Source organism: Aspergillus multicolor, assembly GCF_047715735.1.
Source record: "Aspergillus multicolor strain CBS 133.54 unplaced genomic scaffold BDW74scaffold_4, whole genome shotgun sequence".
Taxonomy (NCBI): Eukaryota; Fungi; Ascomycota; class Eurotiomycetes; order Eurotiales; family Aspergillaceae; genus Aspergillus; species Aspergillus multicolor.
Window position 1 is genome coordinate 1,348,668 of NW_027395955.1, and position 14,043 is coordinate 1,362,710.

The following is a 14,043-nucleotide window of genomic DNA, read 5'->3' on the forward strand; positions in this document are numbered from 1 at the left end:
TTAGGCTGGCCTACACTGACCAGCAACCTACCTTCGACATTGCTCTAATCCCCAGGTTCGCTGGTTCTCCTCGACAGCATTCTGCGGCTATTGCTACCCTTCCAATGGTTTGGCATAACTAGATTTGATACAGGGCAAAGATTGCAGTATTCTATACGAGCATGTTGAAAGGACTCATCTGACTTTCGCTGGAATTCTCAACTTTTGAGACCGTGCTGTTCTAGAAAAATCCCTCTGTGCTTACCTTCGAGATTCCAATGAAACGGAGATCATGACAAGCCATGCCCTCGACAGGATCCTTTCAGCCACGGCCCCCACCTATTTGGAGTTAGACGAGTCTGTCAACGCGACCCGACCAATCACAACAGCACTCGATTAGACCTTCTTATCAAACAGTAGCATTGGACCTCGTATACGTATTGGCTATTGCCCGAGGCTGAGTCCCCTGCCCAGAGACTATAATATCTATAGGCGCCTAGAGCCCTGAATGTTGTTTTCTCAACCTCACTAAGACAGCTAAGCTCCCCAAGCCTTCAGCAATGCCACGAATGCAATGCCATGCCCTCCACCATCTAACCCTCATATTCCTTCTCACTCCAGCAATGGCAGCCTCGGCGCCTTTGACATCGTCCCCGTCTCCGATACCCACCGACAGCAACGCGTCAAGCGGTCGCGATCGCTCAAGAAGTGAAATGTCTGGGATATTTATCGGAGCCACAATGGGAGTTCTCACTATCGTTGTAGCGATAATCGTGTATTTCTGCTTGCGCCGCCGCCGTCGACGTCGGGCTGCGGCTTCTGCTTCTGTTTCTGCGCCCATGATGGCAGCGGAGATGGGCACGGATAAGGACGTTGCTGTTGTTGCGGCGGACCCATCTGGTCCGGATGACAAGGGCCTCGAGCATGGAAACGAACGTTCTGGGAGTCAACCTCAGAGGCTAGGTATTGAAAGTTGATTCCAGGGGGAACCCATAGCGACAAAGTTCTGGGATTGAAGGAGAGGCCAGCATCTTCGCCCCCGCTGGATTCCCGTCTGCCAAAGCCGGGCTATACTTAGCGTCAGCGTGGTGAATACAAGCGATGGGCGATGTCCTGCGATGAAACGGACAGACAACCTAAGGACGTGGTGCTGTGGCTAGGGGCCAGCTGCTGGGGAACAAGCGCTGCTGTGAGCACTGCGCCTGTGCTCGCTGTTCTGGCGCGCTCTCAGTCTTCCACCTCGTCTTCATTCTCAGTACTATCAACAACGCCAACACTGGCCAATGATGCACCCGTCCGGTTGGTCAATGGGCAGACAAGCAGGCATCGGGGTCGGCGGAGCTGCAGGTGCCGTGGCTGTTGTCGCGGCGTATTGCTTCAAATGCGGCATCGCAAATGGCAAGTTACGCCGCGATAGCATACGGTTCAAGTGCTGGGACGAGCCAGACTGACTGGTCTCAATATATTTGAGGTTGTGGTAGACTAGTTGAAATCTGAGGCATACAAGGTACCTGTACCCCTGAGACTGCCCGAGATCGGACCCCGGAGATAACAGTCGCCAGGGTCGGCTTCGGAGCTCGGGGCTCGCGGTTACCCTTTGCGATATATCCGAAGTTTGTTCGATGAGCTCTGTTTACATTGTTCTCTGGCTGTACACAGGTTCTATATTCTATCTGCAAATCAATATTTATCTATGTCTAGTTCGGATTATCCGGCGTCAACTTTGACAACCTCCTCAATCTCGGCCCAAACTTCATGAACAGAAACGGAATAGGCAGCAAGACCGCCGCAACAGCCCCGATAATCGACACGGCCGGCCCAACGTCCAGTGCGCGGATCATAGGTCTCGCAGCAAGCGGTAGTCCTGCAGCCATGATACTCCGCAAGAACGTCACGGCTGCGGTCGAACTCGCGGCGTATATACCGTACATGTCGACTAGGTAGTTCAGACACTGCTGGAAGATACAGTTGAAGCCGATGCCGATGAAGAGAGCCGCGAGACACGGAAGGATCCAGTGATGCGGAGGCTTTGCAGTCCACGCGAACCAGAAGGCGCCGATGACGAAGAAGACTGCGCCGAATGCCATGGGTGGTAGACGGGCTTCGGGGACGGACTTTCCGCCTGCATTTTTGGCGATGATGTTGTAGCGGTATTGGTTCCAGATATTGAGGCCGACCGAGGATATCACTCCTATCAGCAGGGCGAGGAAGGGCAGTGTTGCGACGACAGGGTGCCAGGCGCGGATTTCCTGGAAGACGATCGGGAAGACTTCCAGCGTCAGGTACATTACGCCGTATACGAAGGAGGCGTAGATGGCGATGCAGGTGACGACCGGCTCGGTGGTTAGCATAACCATTGGGCGGGAGAGCTGTTTTGTCACGATGGAGTGGACGTCAAGCTTGATGTGCTCGTGCGGGTGGTAGTAGCGGTTATCGTTCGTTTCTTTGCGGAGGCGCTGCGCTTTCTGCTTCAGAAGCACGAGCGGGTACACCTCTGGCAGACAGAAAAAGGCCATAACAAAGGTGACCATGACCCAGATAGCGAGGATATATCCCGTCCAGCGCCAGTTGAGGTGCGGGTTTGTGACGAGCGCTGCGCCGATGACGGGCCCCAGCGAGGGGCCACCATTGACTGCGACTGCGTACAAGCTCACGGCGATTCCACGCCTTTCGCGACTCCAGATGTCGCCCAGGGCAGCGGTGACGTTGCTGATCGGCGCCGATCCAAAGAAGCCAGTGAAGAATCTGGTGACGAACACCGACGCGGCATTTGTGCTTCGCGAAGTGCCGATTGCGAATAGTGCCTGGCAGAAGACTGCAGGGAGAATACTGACTCGCCTCCCCCAAATCTCGGACATGGGCGCCCAGATGATGGGGCCGAAGATGAAGCCAACCCTGTCATCCTGTTATTAGCCAGCCCGCGCCTATACAAATGTAGGCAGGTACTTACAGGTACAGCGCGACATCCAAAACAGACACCTCCTGACTCACACCAATATATTGCGCGATAATATGGTCGGCTGGCGTCATGATGCTGGATCCCAAACTGCCCGCGAGGGCGAGCATCCCCAATTGAAATGTCACCCACCACTTATACCGACTCGGCCAGTTCTGGGGGTTCATGGGGTCGTCAACATCCCATTTGACAAGGAAGTCGGGATCCAGTTCCATCGGCGCCGGCCGCTTCTCATCCCCTGGCGCGCCTTTAACGCCGACCGAGAGGAAACCCATGCTGCACGCTATACCCAGCCGCGGCGGGATGATTTGACAAGTGGATGCGCAGGTGTTCCCTGGCTAGAGCCGCGCCATGGGATATATAAAGGAAAGCCGGGGACTGGGCCGGGTAAAGAATCAAAGATTCTTGTTCGCCCCCCCGGCCGAGATTTCTGCAGTGGGGATCTCGGATAAGTCGGCGATAACCGTCGATCAGTTGGAGATGCTGCGGTCTGCTCCGAGGACAGGGACTTGGTAGCCCTAACTAGATCGCGAGGCCGGATACATATTTGAGGTATGTTTGAGCAGACGGTTTGATCTGTAATAGGATGATTGGGTTCAATATCCTGATATTGCACCCGGTGCTCAAGTGCGAACAGCAAGACTGCGGTTCCTCGATAGGGCATATTCGCCCAAGATTGTTGCTACCAAGATAACAGCCGCGGCGATGTTGCACGAGGGAGGAATATTATCTCGGTCGATTATGGTCCTGAGGTGCTTAGTGTTCAGCTAGAGCCTAAGTCTACGGCCCCATTTGAGGTCAGAGTTAAGTATTACTCTTCGAGCTGAGGAGGGGAAACAAAATAGCCCTAAGATATATTTCAGCTTTCCCGCAATCGCACATCAAAATCCGACCACATCCCAACTCTTCGTGCCAGGTTCCGCGAAGAATTTATAATTTATCTGTTGAATTTGTTCGGACATATGTTGCTTATTGTTAATATGGAAAAGCGCCTACAATCGAGCTCTTGCGACACGTTCTTGACAATGTGCAATGACAATTTCTATGGAGTACACATAAAGCCGTGTTTGTATGCACTAGGTCTCAAATCGAAACAGGCAATGTACGCAGGTAACTAGACAGGATCGAGAAAAGGATGACGGATTTTGAGAGACTAGGCCAAGCTATGTGTGACTCCTTATCAAGACCAAATTAGGATTACTCCCAGGAACATCGGACCTTTGAATGTCGACAACGGACAAATTGATACACCTTGCGATGGTTCCGTATATGTGCATATCCTGATCTTCATCATGTACACCACACCCGACCACACACACAATACGAATACGAAAATCAAACCCTATTCCCACCCCCCTTCCTCCCCATAAAGAGCGCCCCCTGACTTAAGTCCCCATTATCCAGAACCTCCATTCCATACCGCTTCTTATAAGCTCTTAGGCTGGCCTCCTCGCCCGTACGCAGCAGGAACCATCGAAGGTGAGGCAGCGGCTTCACGAGCTCATCTACACAGTTAAGAATCCACCCGCCCAACCCGAGACCCTGGTATTCGGAGAGGATGTACACGTCTGTCAAGTATGCGATTGTGACGGTGTCGGTTATGAGGCGGGCGAAGCCGATTTGTTCTAAGCCTTGCTTTTGGTCGCCATCTGTTGAATGCGTGGACGGGGAGTGCGGAGTTGTTTTGTACAGGCCGAAACAGAATGAGTTGTTGATCATGGCCTGGAGAGATTCCTCTGGGAGCGGATTCGCCCAGTAGATTGTGTCGGAGGCGAGTGCGGTGTTTATGGCGTGGAGGGAGAGGAGCGTTTTATCTGTTGAGATGGAGAAGGAGTTGTTGGTGGTTTGTTTTGTCCATTCTTTGGGTGTTTGAGGAAGGGACATGGTCAATGTTGATTGCTAAATGTAAAAGGAGATGGGACACGATTGAGATGGAATAGAAGGTGAGGCACATTTATGCTTGAATGGAGTAGATCAGGGATTCATCCGATCATGCAGGGTAATTATTAAGCGTGAGTCACAGATCTACTCCAACTACTAGCAATACGCGTATAGAAAACAGGTTGCTTGCGGGAAAAGATGTCATTTTGATACAATCGGCTTAACACTGACACAGGATGATTTTACTTCCTCACAACATGGAGCTAAAGGCTTTAAGCGGAAGGAGCGGCAGAGCCGGTAGGGGCAGCGCCCGAAGGAGCAGCACCGGAAGGAGCACCACCCTCACCACCACCGCCGCCGCCGAAAGCAGCGCTGTCAGTGTTCTGGTGGCCACCGTTCTCATCGTAGTAGCCGGCAATGCTGTAGTAAGAGTTGTCGGTGTAGTCGGCCGAGGCGTTGATACCGATCTGGATCCAGGCAAAGAGACCGTCATCGAGACCGTTGCCGAGGTAGATGTACTCCGGGTAAGGGTCGAAGTCGTCGCTGGCCTGCTCAATGCTCCACATGTCGTCGGCGTTGGAGACGATCTCCTGGGTGTTGGTGTTGTAAGGGTAGGTGTCCTCAACAGCAGAGCGGAGCACCTCGTTCCAGAAGAGCTGGCCAATGTGGGCGACGCTGCCGGTGCCGACCTGGAGGGTGCCGTTGTTCTCGTTGACCGTGGCACCGATGTGGGTGAGGAGATGGGTGTGGATGGCACGGCCCTCGTAGTGACCGGGGAAGATGGTTTCGAAGGTGACGACTCCATCATCATCGGACTCCTGGATACCGCGGAGGAAGGTGGAGTCCCAGTCGGCCTCGTTGCCGGTAGCCACGACACCACTGCAACTGTTAGTGACTATCTTCTGGGATTTGTGTGAAGAAAGCATACCTGTAAACACCAGTGGCGTTGGCGTTCCAGATGTCGACGATAGCACCCGGGATAGGCTTGCAGGTGTTGACATCAATGTACTGCACCTCGAGGAAGACGTCGACACCGTCAGAGAACTGCTCTTCCTTGACGTTTTGTCTCATAAGTTCACCCCAGATGTAGTAGGGGCCGTCGGTGATGGTAGGGGCGAGAATGGCGCTGGTGTTGCCGCCGAAGATGTCCTGCTCAGGGGTGTTGGGGCCGTAGTTGAGGATACCGGTCTTGTTGTGATCAATGGCTTCCCACTTCTCGAGGGCAGCAAGGTCACGGCGCCACTTTTGGGGGTCTAGTAAATCAGCTAAGGTTCGTAGTTGTAAGATAAAAATGGCGACTCACGAGCGGTGATACCGCGCTTGCTGCGCAGGTCACGGGTGGTCTGCACACGACGGGCGATGTTGCGCTGGGTCAACTGGACAGCCGCGTCGGAGTTGGAACAGGCGTCCAAAGCCTGCCTGGCCCTGACGGCATGCACATCACGCGCGTGGATCTCGCGCTTAAGGGCAACAGGGTCGTGCTTCTCGCCGGGGTGGGCGAGGGCCAGAGTGGCCGCAGTGAGGGTGAGGAGACCAGTGAAGCGCATTGTCAAGGAGTGAGAGGAGAGAGTTGTTGTTGATGATTGTCAAATCGTTCCGCAAAGTCACTCCTTCTTATAGACATCGTCCGGATAGTCTTGGCTCGTGCCGCGTAACCGCCACACCTTGACGTTTCATCAAAAGGAGGCTTGAAGAAGGGGATGCGTAATTCGAAGCAAGCCATAGGCTGTAGCGGCAGTTTAGGTAGGGCTGGAAACACATCGTCCGCTTGGCGCCGCGTATGCTTTGGGGAAAGGTGCTTGGTGTGAGCTTAGCAGTTCCACCGGGGCCTGGCTAAGAAAAGGCGTCCGTCCGAGACCTCGTATATTGAATTGTGATTATGGCTCGAAACGCGACAGCCGGTGAGGTCCGTATGCGAGTACCTTATAGAACTCCGGCCTGTCTTCGATGTCAGTCTAGCGGCCTTCAATTGAGCAATATCGACGTAGGTACCTTGAGGACTCATTTAGACACTCCGTGAATAAGATTCTGCCAGAATACAGACTGACGAGTCCTCGACTCCATTGATCGACAGTCTCCCCCGGTGAAGAGAGTCCACCCCGGAGCCTCAGGTCGGAATTACCGGCTTAACTCGGAATTAGCCAGGCACCAGTTGCGGCCTCAGGACAAAATTGATCTTCTGCGTCTGATGCCGAGCCTTCGTCCTGCAACTCATCTCGCAGACAGCAGATCGATATCAATCGAGTGCACATTTCAACATCAATCTAGATTCTTCGTCTTCGTCTTTTTGACAATTACAGGATTGAGCACTATCGATATTGCACGAAAATGCTCGTACTCGCCCCCAGTCCCGTTCCTGCACGTGCTCCATCACCTATGTCAGTCTTTGTGGTTGCCGTCTTCGGCAGCCTGACTGAGGGAGGTGCCATCACCCAGTGATGCCTGCCTGTTCTGGCATCCCACGATGGGAGACTTCTTCATGATCCAAACAACCCCGCGGGCTGTCGACCTTTCTCAGTTGCGCATAATCAATCCTCGGGCTTTGCGCATCCTTACAACTATCGCTATCCCAACAATGGTGCTCCTTCAATCTACACGGACGTCGTTGGATACGATGGAGACCATGCAGGAACCATCGGCAACTATGACTTGCTTGACCGACCCCGCTCTTCTCGAGAAGTTTGATAAGCTCTTCGCCTGCAACGTCGGTGACTACGTCGCTCTGCCGCAGCTCATTGCTGTCGGTGATCAGTCCAGCGGGAAAAGCTCGGTTTTGGAGGGATTGACCGGTCTCCCTTTTCCGCGCGATAGCACCTTGTGCACACGGTTCGCCACGCAGATCATCTTTCGCCGAGCCACCGGCCAGGTTTCTCGCAGTATACGGGCGTCCATCAAACCAGCGCCACAGTCTCACCCCGAGTGCGTTGCAAGACTGAAGGCATGGTCTAGGTCAGAGTCGGCATCCCTGGACCCAAAGGCATTCTCGGACATGATACACGAGGTAGGATAAGGCTAGCGCTGTTGTTGCCGGTAGTTGACGATGACAGGTACACACGGTGATGGGCATCCGAAGCCTCGAGGACCAGTCGAAGCCAACGTTCTCGCGACATGTCTTTCGTCTAGAGATCAGCGGCCCTAACGAAGACCACCTCGCTGTCATCGACGTACCGGGCATTTTCAAAAGCGTGACACCCGGAGTGACAACGAAGCACGATATCGATATGGTACGCAGTATGGTCCAAGAGTATATGAGAAACCCACGGTCCATCATTCTCGCTGTCGTTCCTGCCAATGTCGATGCCGCGACACAGGAAGTCATTGAGCGCGCCCGCGAAGCCGATCCTGAGGGACAGCGGACTCTTGGTGTGCTCACAAAGCCCGATCTAGTGGATCGTGGAGCCGAACAACATGTGCTGGACCTTATAGCTGGCAAAACAATGCCTCTGAGGCACGGGTGGGTCCTGGTTCGCAACCTGGGGAAGAGTGAACTTGCCATTGGTGATAAGACCCGCGCGGAAGTAGAGGAAGAGCTCAGAATGAGGGCAGGCTGGGGCCTTGTGCCAGCCGATAGATTTGGCATTGAATCTTTGAGACAGCGGCTGCAGGAAACGGTGACAGAAAATGCTCGACGAGAATTCCCAATGGTGAGCCACCCATCTCTTCTCGTCGTCTTCGCTAATCTGGCTAGGTGCGCATGGACATCAATAAGAAGCTGAAAGACACCAAGGCCGCTTTGATAGCTCTGGGTCAGGAGCGAGTCAACCGCAGCCAGCAAGTCGACTTTCTTTTAGATCTCGTGGCCAGATTCCAGGACATCATGGCAAATGCCCTCCGCGGCAACTACGGCGCAAACGATATTTTCGACAAGGTCAAACGCTTTCGCCTGGCAACCACAGTCATCGACCGAAACGAGCAGTTCAAGTCCGATATGACGAGCCTGGGCCATGTCTACCGCTTCCGGAATGAAAACGATACTAGCCCCCATCCAGCGCTGAAACCCAAACTCCAAGATGACACCAATGAGGAAAACATGGTCAGCACCCGCAAGATTGACACTCGGCTCGAGCTCAATGATGCTCTCATCGACCCTGAGCTTATAAATCCTCCTGTCGAAGACGACATCTATTTCTGGCTCGAGGCCGAGTACCTTGGTTCTCGCGGGTTCGAGCTCGGCACTTTCAACACCTCTTTATTGCCGACCGTCATGAAGAAGCAGTCGAGCAAGTGGGGAAGTATCGCACTCGGATATATCAGCGATATTATCGCCGTTGTCAACGCGTTCATTGTCAGCGTCTTGAGTGATCTATGCAACGACGGACGAATATCCCGTGGCTTGTTGGCAATCATGACGGACGATTTGCAGAAGAAGTATGCAAATGCAGTGGCACATACCAGATTCCTACTGGAGAATGAACGGAACGATACTCTAATGTCCTTACACCCCACATTCACCGAAACTCTGCAAAGCCGGTATGTCTGCTACGTATGGCTTCTCTGGTCAGCGCTTACATGCTACAGTCCGGACTCGAAGATGCAAAAGTGCATAACCGACAAGACCTTTAGCGCTGGCAACGTGGCTTTAGGGAAGGTGGTCCGAGTAGACGATATCAAGGCTGCCATGCCGGGCATGAGCAACCGCGACTACATGGTCCAGCAAGTCCACGACATCCTACAAGCATACTACAACGTCGCTCAAGCGCGCTTCATTGACAACGTCTGCATGCAGTCTGCCAACTACTTCTTACTGAGTGGGCCAAAAAGCCCGATGAAACTTTTGTCGCCAACCTTTGTATACCGCTTATCAGACCAAGAGTTGGCGGATATTGCTGGAGAGGACCCTGTGATTCACAGGCAGCGGATACAGCTTTCGAAGGAGATTGAGGACCTAGAGGTAGCCAAAAGGATCCTTCTTTGAACATTTCGTTTCTCTCTGCGCTTGGGGTTTGATCGATGGCTCATAGTTCACTTATCCTTATATATCGTTAACATGTACATGGACTATCGTTAGCCCCAATCAAAAGTCTGCTGCCAACACGCTGAACTTGTTGTGTATGTGAACTCTGAATCTCATCTCTATTTCCGTGCCCGCTCAACTGATTCCCGTACATCCCGTGCAACCTGTAGAAGAGCATCCGTTGCTGTAGAACTCCAAGGGGCCATTTGCAGAAAGCCGTGACACAGTGTGCCGTAATGATGCCAAGTGACCTGGTTGCCGGCCTCTTCCAGCTTGGAAGCGAACTCGACACCAACGTCTCGTAGACAGTCAAAGCCACAGGTGTAGATAGTGGTTGGTGGATAGTTCTTCAAATCCTCGACAGGTTGTTGTCCTGGCGATACATATGACGTCGACGGTGGGACTCCAGGAGGAAGATAGTTTCGAGCGAATTCGAAGATACCGTTGCCTGTCAGTATGATTAGGAACATAAAGGCCACGCAACGATCAAGAGGGACTCACAGCTCAGGTACGGCCCCGCGTTATTCTCCGCGGCTGCACTGGTGTCGAACGGTACCCTCGCCTCCGGATACAACAGAAACACGCCTGCTAGCGGCTTCTTGTTCTGATCACGCAGCCTCAGCGAGATCGCCGCCGACATATTGCCACCAGCGCTATCTCCTGCTCCGAAGATGAGCTCGGGATCAACACTGCGCTCCTTGCCCCCTTCCGCCGCCAACCAGTCCCGCACCGCTTCATATTCATCCAACTGCGTCGGATACTTCCATTCCGGCGCGAGGCGGTACTCAACTAGATAAACCTGGACACCGGACTTCTCAGCAAGTATCCGGCATCCGTTCTCGAACTCGTCGCCTGATCCGACCGTGTATCCGCCGCCGTGGAAGTAGATGAGAGCTGGTGTGAGGTTTTGCGCATTCAATTGGGGTTTCGAGGGGTATAGGACCCGGACGTTAATTGTGCCGTGTGGTCCGCGGAACGCTGTGAATTCGACACGTCCGATATCTGATTGCTTCTCCAAGGGGTGCTTTGTGAAGCTGAGGATTTGGCTGTGGATGCGCCGCTCTTCGAGCAGGTTCCCGCCGCCCAGGACGAGGTCTGGATGAGATTTGAGGAACGAGGAGACTTCGAGGTCGAGGGTTGTTCGTGTGCCGGTCTTTGGGATCATTTTCGTTGGAGGTGATTGGTTCAGTTGTTTGATGTAAGTATAAGGAAGAGGGTTATAGGAAACGTGGAACGTGGATGCATGGCCGACTCGGCATTTATTGCATGCGCGATCTAGATCTTGATGTCATCATGAAGTCGATCAGGGGCTCCACAATGGGCATCAAGCTTTTGATCGCTCAAGGGCTCGAATGATCTACCTATAGAAAATGCGTGTGAATATCATGAGATGCATTTTTAGTTTTTCTCGGCCGGGCCTTCTATGCAGTTGTGCTTGATATCATGGTTGCATGGTGGTGTCGCTTCCGGCTTATACTTCTCTAAGCTTCCTTCCCGCATTGACCTTAACTAAACAAACCCAGCGACACCACTGAGGCTGTAATCTCAACAGCTACATAACCCAGCGGACAGACATCCCAGACAATCAATAACCATTCAACAGCCGGCATGCAGTCCATCCTCCATCCGATCCTCGGCCCCAGGAAGGAGGTCCACGATCTCACAGGCCGCGTTGCGGTCGTTACAGGTGGTGCTATGGGTATAGGGTTCGCATTCTCCTGCCTGCATTGATCTGTCTATGGTCGAACAAGCAAGGGTCGTGCTAAATTGAGGATGTTCCGGTTGCAGATATGAAATCTCCCGTGCCTTCGCCCTCAATGGCGCCCGCGTGATCATGGTCAACCGCAAGGAAGACCAGGGAGAAACCGCCATCAAGAAGATCAAGGAGGAATCGCACAATACAGCGCATATTGAGTGGCTCCCCTGTGATCTAGGGAACTTGAAACAAGTCAAGGACGTCTTTGGTGGGATACGGGAGAGAGAAGAACGGCTTGATCTGGTGCGTGCTACGCACCTCTTTCCAACTCAACGATGGGATGGCCGGATGGATAAACTGACAGCAATGGACAGCTCATTCTAGACGCGGGCATCAACGCAAACCAGTACGGCGAAAGCGCAGACGGGATCGAGCAGGTTTTTGCCGTGAACTGGCTAGGCAACTTCTACGCCGTTAACCTGCTTTACCCGCTCCTGCGCAAGACGTCTAAGATACCTGATACGCCTCCTCCGCGGATCGTCTTTGAGTCGTCGGAGATGCATCGGACAACGCTGCCGACCACGAAGTTTGCAAGCAAGGAGGAAATTAATGATTCTAGCAAAGATCCGACGCAGTTCTATTCCAGGACGAAGCTGGCTATGATACTCGGTGTCAAGTATGGGTTGCTTGAGCGGGTTATCAAGCCGAATGATGATAAGATTTATGCGTTGAGTGTGCATCCGGGTACTGTGCGTCTTCCATCAGTTTTCTCCCTACCCTTTGCTGTACGCGGGGTTAAGCTAAAAACACGGATCCATAGGTCAGCACAGACATCCAGGAACAATGGAAGTCCGCATACCCCGGTCTGTTAGGGAATCTCCTTACAACTGTCATGAACGCGATTGGTCGGTCCCCAGAGCAAGGCTCTTTCAGTGCACTTTACGCGGCGACGTCCCCGAGATCGAGGAAAAGGGTTGGAACGGGTACTACATCACCGATCCGGGTCAGCCGGGGAAGGAGTCGATGATGGCGAATGATGTTGAGCTCGGGAGCTCACTATGGAACTTGAGCCATGAGATGATCAAGCACGTTGCTGGGGAGGGTGGGCTAGTTGGCTGGAATCAGAAGGCTTAGGTTGATCTTGACCAAGTGATTACTGACCAGGGCCGAGTCCTAAGGTCGGGACCGAGACTGATCCTGCTGAGTTCCTTTCAGACCTGCATGACATGGACAAGTTATACGATGCATGGGTTTGGCCTTTGACTAAGATCGATTCAAAACTTAGCAACTTCAATAAATCCAGAACGGAGTACCTAGCAGCTTATTATCTGTTCTTTCATAGTTCGATATCGGCCATGTTCCTAGGTATCTCACAAACGAGTTCGAGAAGTTTGGCATTCAATTCAATGCACCTATTAATTGAGGATGAGCAGTTAATAGGCAAATAAACAACCCTCCATATCGCAACATTCCATAATAGCTTTGTATGCGCTGCAAATGTCCATGTTCCCCGACCCATGGTCCCAGTTTCCGTACTTCAACATGACGTGGATGGCAGAGCGGAGCATACCTACCTCTAGACTATTATATAGCCCAACCACTCACCTTGGACCAGAATGTCATAGAGAGCATTCCTTCTTCCCCCCTCTTTACTGCCTTGATCACACCAACTTGCCTACCCCACGGACCTACCTTCCAGGCAAACCAAAATGACCCCCCGCATCAGCACAACAATCGCACAAGACCACGCTGAGATCAAAGCGATCTACGAGCGGATCATCGAAACAGCCAGCCGCAACGAGCAGATTCGCTACCAGAACCTCTTCGTGTGGGAACTCGCCCGCCACGCTGTCGGCGAGGAGCTCGTCGTGTATCCCGCCTTCGAGAAACATGTGCAGTATGTTGGCGCGGGACTGGCGACGAAAGATCGGGAGGAACATCAGGCTGTAAGTTCTACCCCATCCTGTTCGCTGTATTGGTTCTGTGATAATTGTTCATTGATATGCGTGTGGTATGGTGACAGGTCAAAGAACAACTCAAACACTTCCAGCAGCTCGACCCATCAAACGACGCCTTTATACCGACTCTGAAATCCCTAATGGCCGATCTAAGCGCGCACATGAAGGAGGAAGAGAGCCAGGACCTGGTTATGTTGGAGGGAACGCTTTCGGAACATGATAGCCAGGCGCTCAGCAAGGCGTTCAATCGCACGAAGATCTTTGTGCCAAGTCGCGCGCATCCCGGGTCGCCGAATAAACCGCCTTTTGAGACGGCTGTCGGATTGTTGACTGCGCCGTTTGATCAGGTGGCTGATTTGTTTCGGAAGTGGCCGCGGAAGGGGATTGAGGCTTGATTGGTTTGGTAGGGGGAGGAAGTCGTATCGGTATCCGGGGTGCGTGGAAGGGCAACTGGAGACATGGTGAGCGGGTGCTTGTTTTGCCTAGGACGGTAGAGGACGTGGTATGTAAGTAGATTCTTGGTTCGAAGCCTTGCAGACGAAGAATCGTTCTGGGGTCTGTTGTTAGTTGTCCGCGATTCATGATAAACCAAGCCCTCCTGTTGTGGCGGATGAATTCA

General features: G+C 52.9%; 8 protein-coding genes across 8 annotated transcripts; 4 read left to right on the forward strand and 4 right to left on the reverse strand.

Moving 5' to 3' along the window:
• The first annotated feature begins 514 nt into the window (after positions 1-514).
• Positions 515-1,590, forward strand: BDW74DRAFT_147685 (uncharacterized protein). The gene has a single exon (XM_073723584.1). It carries the CDS (start codon positions 540-542, stop codon positions 954-956), a length of 417 nt encoding a protein of 138 aa, XP_073587334.1. The 5' UTR covers positions 515-539; the 3' UTR covers positions 957-1,590.
• Positions 1,591-1,676: 86 nt separating this feature from the next.
• BDW74DRAFT_188529 (MFS transporter) lies at positions 1,677-3,308 on the reverse strand (the record flags this gene model as incomplete). Its single annotated transcript, XM_073731745.1, has 2 exons — positions 2,930-3,308; positions 1,677-2,874 (listed from the first exon to the last, which is right to left on the reverse strand). The coding sequence occupies exons 1-2, from the start codon at positions 3,208-3,210 to the stop codon at positions 1,677-1,679; spliced, it is 1,479 nt and encodes a 492-aa protein (XP_073587335.1). The 5' UTR covers positions 3,211-3,308.
• A 962-nt stretch (positions 3,309-4,270) lies between these two features.
• BDW74DRAFT_175294 (uncharacterized protein) lies at positions 4,271-4,819 on the reverse strand (the record flags this gene model as incomplete). Its single annotated transcript, XM_073728292.1, has 1 exon — positions 4,271-4,819. One exon carries the CDS (start codon positions 4,817-4,819, stop codon positions 4,271-4,273), a length of 549 nt encoding a protein of 182 aa, XP_073587336.1.
• Positions 4,820-5,088: 269 nt separating this feature from the next.
• On the reverse strand, positions 5,089-6,363 carry BDW74DRAFT_188531 (intradiol ring-cleavage dioxygenase; the record flags this gene model as incomplete). The annotated part of the gene is made up of 3 exons (XM_073731746.1): positions 5,089-5,695; positions 5,745-6,069; positions 6,120-6,363. The coding sequence occupies 3 exons, from the start codon at positions 6,361-6,363 to the stop codon at positions 5,089-5,091; spliced, it is 1,176 nt and encodes a 391-aa protein (XP_073587337.1).
• A 1,076-nt stretch (positions 6,364-7,439) lies between these two features.
• BDW74DRAFT_166217 (uncharacterized protein) lies at positions 7,440-9,731 on the forward strand (the record flags this gene model as incomplete). Its single annotated transcript, XM_073726520.1, has 4 exons — positions 7,440-7,817; positions 7,864-8,460; positions 8,505-9,286; positions 9,335-9,731. The coding sequence occupies 4 exons, from the start codon at positions 7,440-7,442 to the stop codon at positions 9,729-9,731; spliced, it is 2,154 nt and encodes a 717-aa protein (XP_073587338.1).
• A 158-nt stretch (positions 9,732-9,889) lies between these two features.
• On the reverse strand, positions 9,890-10,935 carry BDW74DRAFT_188536 (alpha/beta hydrolase; the record flags this gene model as incomplete). Its single annotated transcript, XM_073731747.1, has 2 exons — positions 9,890-10,218; positions 10,272-10,935. The coding sequence occupies 2 exons, from the start codon at positions 10,933-10,935 to the stop codon at positions 9,890-9,892; spliced, it is 993 nt and encodes a 330-aa protein (XP_073587339.1).
• Positions 10,936-11,378: 443 nt separating this feature from the next.
• Positions 11,379-12,600, forward strand: BDW74DRAFT_166219 (short chain dehydrogenase/reductase family protein; the record flags this gene model as incomplete). The annotated part of the gene is made up of 5 exons (XM_073726521.1): positions 11,379-11,476; positions 11,559-11,769; positions 11,841-12,215; positions 12,287-12,417; positions 12,519-12,600. The coding sequence occupies 5 exons, from the start codon at positions 11,379-11,381 to the stop codon at positions 12,598-12,600; spliced, it is 897 nt and encodes a 298-aa protein (XP_073587340.1).
• Positions 12,601-13,175: 575 nt separating this feature from the next.
• Positions 13,176-13,819, forward strand: BDW74DRAFT_175299 (uncharacterized protein; the record flags this gene model as incomplete). The annotated part of the gene is made up of 2 exons (XM_073728293.1): positions 13,176-13,412; positions 13,490-13,819. 2 exons carry the CDS (start codon positions 13,176-13,178, stop codon positions 13,817-13,819), a joined length of 567 nt encoding a protein of 188 aa, XP_073587341.1.
• Positions 13,820-14,043: the final 224 nt, after the last annotated feature.